At 40.2% G+C, this 12851-nt stretch overlaps 1 protein-coding gene and 1 long non-coding RNA gene across 4 annotated transcripts in view; one reads left to right on the top strand and one right to left on the bottom strand.

The window, feature by feature from the left end:
• Nucleotides 1-482: 482 nt before the first annotated feature.
• LOC310743538 lies at nucleotides 483-8720 on the bottom strand. Its single transcript, XR_014539078.1, has 3 exons — nucleotides 8596-8720; nucleotides 3575-3964; nucleotides 483-1643 (listed from the first exon to the last, which is right to left on the bottom strand). It is a non-coding gene; the product is annotated as an uncharacterized lncRNA (long non-coding RNA).
• GUCY2C (guanylate cyclase 2C) overlaps nucleotides 4435-12851 on the top strand; it is a gene marked incomplete at its 3' end in the record, with an annotated part of 48798 nt that continues 40381 nt past the window's right edge. Inside the window, exons 1-4 of one of the 3 annotated variants that reach the window (XR_014539039.1) lie at nucleotides 4435-5678; nucleotides 6973-7091; nucleotides 8729-8796; nucleotides 10410-10625. Coding sequence is in view for 2 of the 3 variants with exons in the window: in XM_083573763.1 (XP_083429889.1) it covers nucleotides 5432-5678; nucleotides 6973-7091; nucleotides 8729-8796; nucleotides 10410-10625 (650 nt within the window). Of the gene's footprint in view, nucleotides 5679-6972; nucleotides 7092-7832; nucleotides 7936-8728; nucleotides 8797-10409; nucleotides 10626-12851 lie in introns of those variants that run through there. The other 2 variants (XM_083573763.1, XM_083573764.1) reach the window with 2 other exon arrangements.

Genomic DNA, 12851 nt, shown 5'->3' with positions numbered 1-12851 from the left:
CACAAGAGACTAGGGCCCTGCGGGACCTGACATCTTTCTGCAGGGCCTGCAAGACAGAGTTGTTCCACCAGGCCTTTGGTCAGGGCGCAGCCTGACTCCCTCCTCTGGCAACCTGCACAGAGTTTTGCTTAATGGTTGCCATCAACTTGATTTTAATTAATTTTTATAATGAAATATTTTTAGAATGTTGGTTTATTTGATTGTTTGATTATTTGATTGTTGTTAGCCGCCCTGAGCCCGGCTTCGGCTGGGGAGGGCGGGATATAAATAAAATTTATTATTATTATTATTATTATTTGTCCAGCTTCTTCACACTTTCTCATGTCCTGCGGCAACCCTCCACCCCACCCCAAGGAAAACCGCTCTAGCACTCAATCGGAACAAATGGAAATTCGGGTTTTCTCTGAATTGACATTTGCTCTGATTTAGAGCTAAAAAGTGAAGTTTCCTTGGGAAACAAGGAGAGTAACAGGAAAACTACTTGGACCCATGCTTTCTAGTCATGAGACAAGCAGAGGTGTGGACAAGCCCTAATTCTCAGCCTAAATTCCCTCACATGACCAAAGTGACTATTCATCCTTACAAGAACTGTGTACAGTAGTTGAGTGTTTTATCCATATGGTGCAGATATGTGAATGCAGCTGAAAGTTTGGCTTGACTAAGACCACCAAGTGAATTTATAGCAGAGGCAACATTTAAACCAGGAACTTCCTGGTTCCCATGCCATTTTCTTAGCTGCTATAGTAGCTCTCAGATTAGATAAAATATTAGATAAAGAAGATGTAACAGGAATTTAGAACACAAAGAAGTACATAAAGTAAAAATCATCACCAAACTGATAAACAAGGCAGTCCTGTTAAAAATGCTTGCTTATAAAAAGCAAATAGTGATTTCAGAGGAGGGGGGGTATTGAACTGTGGCATTATGCCACAATTCATACTATCAGCAGTATATCCGTTACCTGTATTATCTCAAAGATTGTGTACTTTGAGTGATTAATGAACTTGTTTATACCACATGCAATGTTTTTCAGTGACTTGTTTTATTACACGTTAAGAGCTACAAAAGGGTCTAGTGAATATTTATATTAAAATATTTATATTAAAATATAAAGAAAGGCTCAAAAAGGCAGTGTTAGAGACCTACATGCTTTTTGAAAAACAGTGTGCTTTTGGAAGATGGACACCCCTGGTGGCTGTTGCATGTACAGTAGTGTAAATGAACACAAATAAGAAGTAAAAGTAGTGAGCAAATATTTCTTGCAGTAACAAAAGACATAACAAAAGACAAAATAGTAATTTCTCTCTCTTAGGATAATGCTCTTAAGTTGCTGTAGGCCAAAGAAGAAAAGATTATTTATTTAGAGTATTTGTGCACTACTTTTCAGCCAAAAATGCTCCCAGAATGGCATATGTGCAATAAATTGAAACTAAAGAGTCCCTGTGCACAAACGTATAACTTTAAAAAAAGCATACAAGTGAAAAGGGAGAGAGGGAGTGTGATCTTGTCTTCTACCACTGGTGTTCTGGCTGGAGAGAGGCCCAAATGGGGCATGCTGGGGCAGCCTTGGAGCTGCCAGATCCAAAGCTTCATTGTTTCCCAATATTGTGTTCTATTCTGATGCTGGATCCCACAGTACCTAACTGGAGGTAAAGCAAGGCCAGGCTGGTCAGAAGTTGCAGAAGTTTTATAAATAAATAAAAAGTAGTCATGGCCATTAATTTCAATGGGTCTGCTCTGAGTAGGACTGGGATTGTATACAACCCTTAAACTGGGGGAGAGGCCACCCCCCATTAAAGTGGCAAGAATAGAAGGGGCTGCTAACAGCATCTCCATGAAGAGGAGTTGCAGCAGCAGAGGCAGGGATAATATGAAGGCAGGGGACATATAAGTGTGGTTTACCCCAGGCCCTGAGCCTTCATAGTTCAGGAGTCCATGAATGATTACCTTCCTTTATACTTAAAAAGTAAGGCTGTCATAATTCAGCCCCCATTGGAGGATTTGTAGTGCAGCATCAGAATCCTGAATTTGCATGAAGTTAGAGTGCAGCCCCATTGGAGGATTTGCCTCATCACAATCCTGGATTTGCAGGGTGCACAGCAGGGGAGCAAAAGAGAAGACAGAATTTAAACTGGTTTTGAACAATAGAGTACAGATTTGAATAAAGAAAACAGAGAGGGGGGAGTGGTGATTTGAAACAACAGCAGATATTTGAGTAGAGTAAGCCGGGGGTAACACTGAGGGAGGGAAAGTGGCAGTTTAAAACAAAGTTTGAGTACAGCCCCATGTGCAAAAATAAATTTATAAGTCTTTAAAGTGCCACAATATTCTCTTAATTGTTTTGCTTGTAATATAAGTTAGGCCTTACATGTTAGGAAATGAATACTGGTCTGATTGTCATTTATCCCTCAATAGTATTGAATATTTTAAAAATTGTAATTTGGCCTTTGCATTTGTATGGGGTAGATCTAGACAGTACTTTAATAAATTCCCTTTATGAAGTTTATGTCATGAACTACATCATGGGAAAACAGTTTGAATTGCTGCATGTTGAATACTCGGATTGTTTGCACAATAGGTGTTCAATTTCCTGTTTGTTCAAAAATAATCTCTGACAGTTATAAACGTTACAGTATGTTGTTTGCTCAAGGGAACTGTGGGTAATCTAAGAGTTCATGTTCCTATTTTCAAAGACAACTTAATGGTGCAATCATTCTAACAGTCTATGAATGTTTGGAATATGAAATGTGAGTGTGTATACAACATATTAACAGGGTTTTTGTTTTAATGCACTTTTAATAAGTGTTTTTTCTTTAAATTTGAGTAGATGACTGGTTGAGACATTCTGTCTTTGAACTTAATAGGTCTCAAGAGAAGGTGATGTTCAGTTTAGGAAAATGTAACATTATGTACTGTAAATGCTAATTTCAGATATACAGTGAAGATTTCTGAATTTGGCTGGCTACAACTAACCAGGAAAAAAATATTTAAGTCACGGTGGATTGATCAATGAAAAGTAAATTTAGTGTAACATGCACAAGCAAGAACAAACCTCAGCAAGCCTCAGCGTCACAGTCCACCCCACACCCCCAAACACACACAGCCAGAAAGAGAAGTTAAACAGCTTGCTTTTGCTTTCCCAAACTTTGGCTCATTTCATTGTGTCTTCTGGTTCAACGAATTGTGATTAAAGCTATCATCACTTTCAAACAAGCCCATTTCAAAATGGGGTCCTAGAAGCTGGCTAATTGACATTACCAGTGCTTTTTTTTTCTAAAAAAAATGTTTAGGGGTACTCTTATTTTGACTCAAGTAAACCACCATTTTATAGTTCAAATCGGGGAAAATAAATACAGTGAATGGACAAAAGTACAAAGATTCACAAAATGTTTAGGAGTATGCGTACCCCTATGTACCCCCAGAAAAAAAGCACTGGACATTACCCATAATTAGTGTTGACCAGTTTGCCAAACTAGATGACATGGCAAACTGTGATTGACGGAGCTCCCAAACTATTCCTCTTAGCTATACAGGAGGGGGAAAGGGAAGAGGAGCACACAAACCTAATACTCACTGTGGATCACATCTTGCTAAACCATTGTTTAGTATGACATACAAACATGGTCTGTGTGGGGCAGCAGTGAAAATGCTCAAGTATTTGAATAGTTGTCCTACTATAGAGTATGTAATGTTTGCAGCTTCAGTTGGAGATGATAGTTTCTTATACAGACATTGCATTACATATTTTCTAGCCTTCCGTCTTTCAGCCTGATTAGCTTTCTCAGTCATAGCTAAAGGTAAGCAGTTGAGTTCCTAGTAACACGTTTATAACTTCTTGCAATGATATAGGGGCTGTCATTATTTCTCTTTCTTTACCACCTTCTCCCACTTTAGAACTGCTAGTGTGGTGTTTCTTCTTTCATCCTCTCATTCCTCTGATCTGTGAACATTCTCATACAGGTTTCTAAAAAGGAAATAATCCATGTCGTGAAAGTGCATTTGAGTATAATCAGGATCATCTTAAAGGCACAAATAAGCCAAGCAAACGCTTTTTTGTGGTAACAGGAGAAGAACCAGTATTTTCAAGGCTGATGATAAGACAGGATTTGAAAAGTGCTTCCCAATATATTTATTTATTTAAATTGGTCTCCCACCTTCTGTCAGTTTCTGATCCCAGGGTAGGTCACAGAGTACAAACCACAATATCAATTATGACACCATAAATTAATCTGCTACCTTTAAAACATAATGCAGCTAACTGAAGCAACTATTTCATAATTGTCAAATCTGCTCAGCGCTCCCCCTCCTCACCCCCAAAGGACCTAGGTGAAGAGATCACACACCCCTTATACATTTCAAGGAACTGGGGCTGGCCCAAGTCATTTTGGTACCTGAGGTGAACCACAAAATTGTGCTCTCCTCATTGCCAGAGAAAAAAATTGGGAGTGAAGACTGGTATCAGGAATAAAGGGGGATTAAAGATCTATATTGGGATCTGCTGCCCCTGTGGATCCTGCCACCTGAGGCAGTCACCTCACCTTGCCTCATGAGTGGACCAGGCCTGCAAGGAATCCTACTTAGATCATGTACAGTTGCTTAGGGTAGCACAATATATTGGAGTCGCTCTAGGAATGTTCTGTGCCATTTGGTGTTTGTTTTTACCATATCTAATTTGTGAACAACCCAATCACTTCAAATATAAATACAGCAGCTGTTATTAATCATGACACAATTCTTTCTCTGAAGGCAGTTGAGAACCTGCATTCAGTTATAATCCATACATTTGAGTTAATTTATCTGAATTTTGACAAATGGATCAATGGTAGATCATTCATGGGCATTTTTAATTGATTGGTTCTTTGGAAATGCCATCCTATGAATATGTGTGTGTGTACACGTATGGAGAATGATACAGCCAGACATTTCTTGTTAGCAGCAGGTCAAATACAAAAAATGAAAATAAAAACTCAAAGTAAAGCACAGTGTTTATTTAGTGCACACGGGAACTTCCTTTTTGCCTCCCATTTTACAGCTACCACGAGTTACTTGGAAAAGCAAAACAAACAAGAGGCAGTCATCTGATTTATCCTTCTGCATTAATGGTCTTTTAATTTTATTTCCATTTTAACTGGTTTTCTTCCATTATCTTCTTGGCCCCTCCTCTTCCCCTTACCATCTCACGGTGACTAATGCCTCGGTTTTATAGCTCTAATGTTCTCAGTGGCAAACATGAACAACCGACCTTTGGCCCCTTCGCATTTCACAAGTTTTGCTGCTCTTATATGCTCGCAAGCAGAAGTACCAGCTGGGCAGGTGCGGGTGGAAAGGGAGCTAAGAAAGGGAACGGAAGGACGTATTTGAGAGAAGAAAAACTTGACCAAGTCGTGGGCACAGAGCAAATATCCTCGCTTTAAAATATCAAGCGTGCAGTATGCGCAAGAAGCAACGCTGGCATGGACTACGCGGCATCATGAGAGAACAAAAAGTGGATCAGATTTTGGGGGCCCTGCTCTTCTTGACCCAGCTTCTGTGGCATGCTGGTGGTGTGCTCAGATGTGACAAAGATGGCTACATGATCAATGTAATGCTCATGAATGACTCTATGCTTCCAGTGAGTGCGGGAGAAATAGAACCAGCTGTGGAATGGGGCATGAAACTGGTGAAAGCTGACCTGAAAGGTAAGAGCACTTCAGTATCTTTTGAGGGTCAAATGTCAGGCCCTGAGTCTATACAAAAGAATGCTTCCACAGGCTGTCTTCCTTTCTGCCTAGCACCGCTGCTCACGTATTATCCGTCTTTCACCATGTGAACCATGCGGTAGTTACAGTTGTTTTATTGTCTCTTGGGTCTTGGCAGAAAGGTGGTTGATGGTTATGATTACTTTTGTTATGGTTGCCATTATGTACCGTGAATCTTTTCAAGTTGTAAGCTGCCTTGAGCATGGTTTTAACTATGGAAAGGTGGGATAAAAAAATAAAATGATGATGACGATAATTCACTACTATACTAATTGAGTGTTTATGTGTTCCTTAAAAATGTGACAAACTTGAGCAAGGCTACTTCCTTTCCAGGGAAAATCCCCCACCCTACTGTTCCATGAGTGTCTATTTTAAAACTGTTTTTAGTTACATGAAAGACACTTCCCTATCTGCAACTGAAACAAACGTCACTACCCATCAATACAAGCAAACAGAGGATATGATCCTACTTCACGGAATGAATGTCATAAGAAGTGCACAGTGGCCAATTTGCCTTCCACATGACAAAACTAGTGGAGATTGTTTAAAGTCTGCTACTCCATTAACATTTCTCTTAAGGAAATGCTTTTGTGTTTTTAATATTGTGATTTTATGTTGTGAACCGCCCTGCGTTCTATGGGTATAGGGAGGTATGCAAATTTAATTAATTAATTAATAATAATAATAATAATAATAATAAATAATTAAATAGAAAATTCAAATACTTGATGAGGCAGCCCTACAATCAATGCATAGTCAGATAATTATCAGCTCTTTATTATTTATCTACTTATTTACACTCTGCTCCTTACAACTTGGTTTACAAGATTCACAAGTTTATCATCTGTAAATCAATAAAATCAAAACAGCTAAAAAGTTGTCTTAAATAAAATTATGAATTGGAATCATACTTTATTTTTAAAAGTATGTTTTAAATCAATATTTTTATATTATTAAACTTGCGGGTGCCTCCTCTTTGCATTGCACACGTGCCACCCACTTATCACCCAGCTACCACCCATGCCTTGACAAACTGTCCTACCTGTTCCTCTGCAGCATATCTGGGCTGCCCACCACCCACACCCCTCAATAACTTGCTTACGTACTCGCCTGCCTGCCTGTGCCACTGGATGTTTTGTACTCATGTTGCAACAGGCTGCAGCATCATGACATATGTTCTTACAAAAACATTGTATAGTTTCAATATCTAACACTCCTGCGTTTCATGTTACAGCAAACAACGTGAATGTGAATGTCAGTGCCGCATTTGATGGCATCGACACGTCGCTGTACGTCTCCAATGGCTGCCGCACCAGCACGTGTGAAGGTGTGGAATTCATCAAGAGGATTTATGTGAGTATTAAGGCGCATATGTAGGAATCATCCTTTTAGGTCAGAAGTGGGGAACTGGATGCAGCCGGTGGCATAGCTGTCAACTTACAGATTTAAAAATAAGGGACCAGCAGCCTCGAAAATAAGGGATCAGCCGGGGGCATAGCTGTCAACTTACAGATTTAAAAATAAGGGACCAGCAGCCTCGAAAATAAGGGATCAGCAGCCAAAATAAGGGATTTTCAGAGCATAGGTATGTTCAACTCCTGAGCCCCTCCGAGCCAAAGGCAGAAAGCCCAGCCAGCAGCCAAATGAAGCCTCAAGCGGTAGTTCCCAAAACGCAGCAACCGGGCAAAGAGGATGCAGCAAGGAAACCACCGTCACCTCTCCGCTGTGAAGTGCTGAGCAAAGGCGAGTCCCCAGGCAACGTGGCCGATTTGATCGGCACAAGGCATGCAAGCTCTACCCCCCAGTCGTTCTTAGACTCATTGGGTGAACAACTCAGCCAAGCAACACAGTTGGAGCCTCCCTCCTCCCTGGTCAGCAGGGAGGGAGGGAGAGTTGCTGCTTCCTTTGAAACCCGGGAAATTTAAGGGACATCATCAATAAGGGACAGCAGCGGGACACGGCACAGGGATAAGGGACTTTCCCACCAAATAAGGGACGGTTGACAGCTATGGCTGGTGGGCCAAGTCCTTAGCTCCCTTTCCACTTGCATGTCAAGAGCAGTGGGCAGGAGCACCCACCTGTCAGTCACATAACATAACACTGATATCAGGGGAAGCATTCTCCTCTGCCCATGCAATTCGCAAACCTCGCTTTTGGCACAGACCTGTGTCTTTACCTGGCAAACCCCTGACATCAGGTATTATGTCAGGTGTGGGGCATCTGGGTGTAGCTTAGCCACAATGGCCTAGTGGGGCCTAGTGGGGCAAATGGGGAGTCCTGGTGGGCCTAGTTGCTCCCATAAACCAGGAGTTCCTCACCAAATAAAGAGCAAGTGCCGGCTAGAAACCAAATACATCAAGCACTGGCTTGACGTACATGTTTTAAAAATCTCATCATAATCCATGATTTAAAAACTGTTACATTCCCTTCCAGTTATGTATCAGTGTGCTTCACTGTAAATCTGCTTGTGCTACCATTTTAATGCAGTGGTACCTCAGGTTAAGTACTTAATTCGTTCCGGAGGTCCATACTTAACCTGACACTGTTCTTAACCTGAAGCACCACTTTAGCTAATGGGGCCTCCTGCTGCCGCTGCGCCGCCGGAGCAGAATTTCTGTTCTCATCCTGAAGCAAAGTTCTTAACCTGAAGCACTATTTCTGGGTTAGCGGAGTGTGTAACCTGAAGCATATGTAACCTGAAGCATATGTAACCTGAGGTACCACTATACTTAAAGGGCACAGTTATTCCTTAGACAGGCACCTACTGTACATAGTTTTAATTCATGCCCCTGTAGAGGCCATAACGTCTCTCTTACTTTTTAATCTCCATTTGCAGGCTCTGTTATCCAACACTCACCTTGTTTTTATTACTGCAATGTCTTAGTATCTTCCAGCCATTTGCTCCATTACCACAGTATTACTTTGCATCTGCATGATTATCCATTAAACTTTATCCACCCCTCGCCTCATGTTGGTATTTTCTATTTCAGGCTGATAAAAAACTTGGGTGTACTATTCTAGGCCCAACGTGCACCTTTGCCACATTCCAGATGGTCTCGTAAGTATCAGCTGAAGTGTTCTATTCAAGTAAGGCTAAATATTGAATAAATGTGATGTCGGCTTAAGAGCCTAGCAAACACTTGTGAAAAAAGGGGTGCCCTGACCACTTTTGGCTCTTGCCCTACCTACTGCCAACATGTGACTCCCAACAGATGCCCCTAGAAGGAATGCGGTGAGAAAAAATGGTTCCCTGCCCATTTTAAAGCATGAAGGAGGAAATGAAATGCAAGTCTTGCATCAATCCTCTTTATCAGCACCATTTAGAAAGAACTGAGCACTCTTAATGGTTTAATTAGTGCATATTCTTCATAGGATGACATCTGGGTTCAAAGCGATGGCACTGACGCTGGGGAGCATGTTTCCTTTATGTTTGTTCTCACACACAGAGGTATTAACTATTCAGAGCCATCTGCCCAGTTTTTTTCTGAGAGAATTTGTAGTATAGTACTCATAACTTTTTGGCTTCATATTTATTTTGAAATCAAGGCAAACAAAAGAAGAAACCAAATTATGTGAATACTTAGAATTAGCAAAGATGACAGAGGTAATCAGAAACCAAACAAATCAAAAGCTTAACAGTGAGTGGGAGTGCTATAGAGTATATTTAGAAAAACATTGTTCCCAAACAAAATCCTTAATATCCTTTGATTAATTTTCGCAAATTAAAGAACAGATAGATAAAGTATGTTATGTAAGAGCAATGAACGAAAATGTGAAAAACGACACAGTTTAAAAGAAAAAGAAGATGTAAGGACCTGTAGTGAGGTGGAGGGGAAGTCATCTTTAAAGACATATGGTTGTAATGCTATTTAAAGTGGAGGTATTCTGATTTTTCTTTATGTACCTTATTATGTTTTGAATAATGAGTGGAATAAATGTATTATTTAACAAATTTAATAAAGATTATTGCAGAAAAACAAAAGAAGAAAGGATTGGAAACATGGCCCATATTGATAAAGCATCTATCAATGTAGCAGCCATACTGGAATTATTTTCTTTTCTTTATGTGTGGTGGTCTTGTAGTAAGGCTTACTGGGAAATGAAATATAATGAATTGAAAAGGATGTTTAAAATAACATTTGTAAAAAACCCCAAAAAACCAGAAGCTTTCCTTTTGGGAATTATAGAGGTAGAGCTACCTAAAGTGTATATAAATATATTCATGTATGCAACTACAGTGGCAAGAATGTTATTTGCCCAAAAATGGAAAGAAGAAGAAGTCCTGATGAAAGAAGACCGGATACAAAAACTTATGGAATGTGCAGAAATGGCGAAAATTACTGGAAAAATAAGAAATCAAAATAATAAACTTTTTACAAAAGAATTGAAATGGTTTATTGAATATTTACAAACAAACTGTAAACAGATAAGGACATTGGCAGGATTATTGTAATAACCTGCAGTTTCATAAGAGCATATATTTAAAGTAGATGAATAAAATAATAAGTTAAGTTAATTTAGAATATGCAGGAAATACAAAAAATAAATTTAAGGAACTGCATAAAGAAGAGGAAGTCCAGTTTTGAAATGTTAGAATGATTGTAAAACTACTGAAATGTATATAATTTAAAATCATAAATAAAAATGAAAAACTTTTCTTTTCTTTTGTAGATTAGAGACAGAGTTGGTCCCACCTCTGATCTCTGCAGGGAGTTTTGGGTTGACTTGTGATTACCAAGAAAAGTTAACAAGGCTGTTGACTCCAGCCAGGAAGGTGAACTACTTCTTGGTTGATTTCTGGAAGAATTCCACGTTGCCATTCAAAAGTGTCACATGGGAAACTACTTACATCTATAAGGAAGACAATGACACTGAAGATTGCTTCTGGTAGGGAACTTTCCCAGTATAAGCAATGTTTCAATTCTTTTTCAAACTCTTTCTGTTTTTACATAAAAGACTTAAATCATATATTGATAGTATTGTTGACTACTTGCAATGGGAATTGGCTATGCCATTTCCTGCTTGGCAGAGTCTTTTACGCTGTTTGAAATAACTGGGTTTTCTAAAACATATTGGAAATTCACATGTAGAACAGAACCAAAATTTAGTGTTCCAGAATTATTATCACACACACCCCACCCCTTGAAAGTAAGTGTTGGTTGGGGGAGGAATTAGGGTATACAGTGGTACCTTGGGTTAAGTACTTAATTCGTTCTGGAGGTCTGTTCTTAACCTGAAGCACCACTTTAGCTAATGGGGCCTCCCGCTGCTGCTGCGCCGCCGGAGCACGATTTCTGTTCTCATCCTGAAGCAAAGTTCTTAACCCAAGGTACTATTTCTGGGTTAGCGGAGTCTGTAACCTGAAGCGTATGTAACCCAAGGTACCACTGTAGTATTAAAAAGAGAATTCCCTGGATGCCTAAGATCCAGGTTTGGGGCAAGAACTTTGGCGAGAGAACCCCAGCAGAGATTCAAAATCACAAAATATACAGCAAAGTAAAGTGTGTAAATGTAAGAACTTTAAAATATTCACTTTTAAGCTGCTTCCAAAGTTCCCCCTTTCCTTAGCATAGAAAGAGACCACACATTTGGTAAGTTAAAAATGATTTACAGTGGTATCTCGGGTTAAGAACTTAATTCATTCTGGAGGTCCGTTCTTAACCTGAAACTGAGGTACCACTTTAGTTAATGGGGCCTCCCGCTGCTGCCGCACCACTGCTGCACGATTTCTGTTCTCACCCTGAAGCAAAGTTCTTTTTTTCCCCAAATAATTTTTATTAACAGGCCAATCAAATCACATTAATTCCAAATCACATTAATTCCAAATTACACAGCCAAATTTTTAAATTTTGTTGGGGGTACCCATACTTCGAGCTCAGAAAGGGATCCAAACATCTCTCTTGCTGCTGCTTTAATGTACACAGTTCTGTCAAAATAGTATTCACAGTTCTGTTCAATCTTCTCTTGGTTATTTTCCTCATCTTCTTGTTGTTATCATATATTCCTTTCTTTGTGATCTCTGGTAGTCTCCACAAGCGGGTTGAAAACAAACGTTGTTATATCCTGTGTGGATTTTACACTCCTCCAAGAGCCATATCAAAATAGACAGACGCCATTTCCGTACCTCCGTGCAAAACATTCCCAAAGTCTGACCGTTAATTTCCACAAGCCTGCCAGTCTCTCCTCAATTTTCTCAGGGGGCCCGGCCAGGTCAAACTCACAGTCCGATATAATAACAAACCATGGTCCTCCTCCCCCTCGATCATCCTGTGGCCAGGCCGGCCGTAACAAATCTCTTTTTAACTGCGTCACAAAGAGCTTTCATTCCTTTCCCGATGTTCCCACAAGCCATGTCTTTGATTAGTAATTTATTTCCACACAGTTCTTAATTATCCTACTTGTAATCAGTAATTGCAACGATTCTTTCTTGGGGGGGGGGTTATTAGGTACTCACATAAGATAAAAAAAGAAAAGTTTTTCCCCCTCCTTTCCAGTCCCGCTCCGACATACCGATCCTTTGATGAATCTTCTTCTTGATTTATTGTTGAGTCCAGCCCATCGCCCCACTTCACAGAGATCACTTTAATTGGCAGTCTTATCTCCTGATCTTCACTCGAAATATGTGCATTTGCTTCTCTCTAATTGTTTATTTTGAGTTCCTGCAACTAGTACGCGCGATCAGAGACAGCTTCAGGGAGAGCTGTCTCCCACGAGGGCTATGTGCCTAGTGCCCTCACCCCCTTCTTTCGAATCTGGGGGTGATTTATGGCAACCGCAGGCAAGGCAGTGTTCCCCATTCCCTGGGGTAACAAGGGAGGCTGCATACTCTCATATCAGCCTCTTAATTACCTCGTGTGAGCCGGAGAGATGGTATTGTCGGCCATCTTTCAATGTGCTCCTAGTGGCTCCCCACTGAAGCAAAGTTCTTAACCCGAGATACTGCTTCCGGGTTAGCGGAGTCTGTAACCTGAAGCGTCTGTAACCTGAAGCATCTGTAACCCGAGGTACCACTGTACTTACAAACTCTTCAAGAGTCGGATTCATGTACTTTTTATATAGCAGTAAGAAAATACAGGCAGTAAAACCCAGGTTGCAAAGTGATGAATGTTTCTA

Source organism: Podarcis filfolensis, assembly GCF_964270895.1.
Source record: "Podarcis filfolensis genome assembly, chromosome: 10".
Lineage (NCBI taxonomy): Eukaryota > Metazoa > Chordata > Lepidosauria > Squamata > Lacertidae > Podarcis > Podarcis filfolensis.
This window is presented reverse-complemented; position numbering and strand designations above follow the sequence as displayed.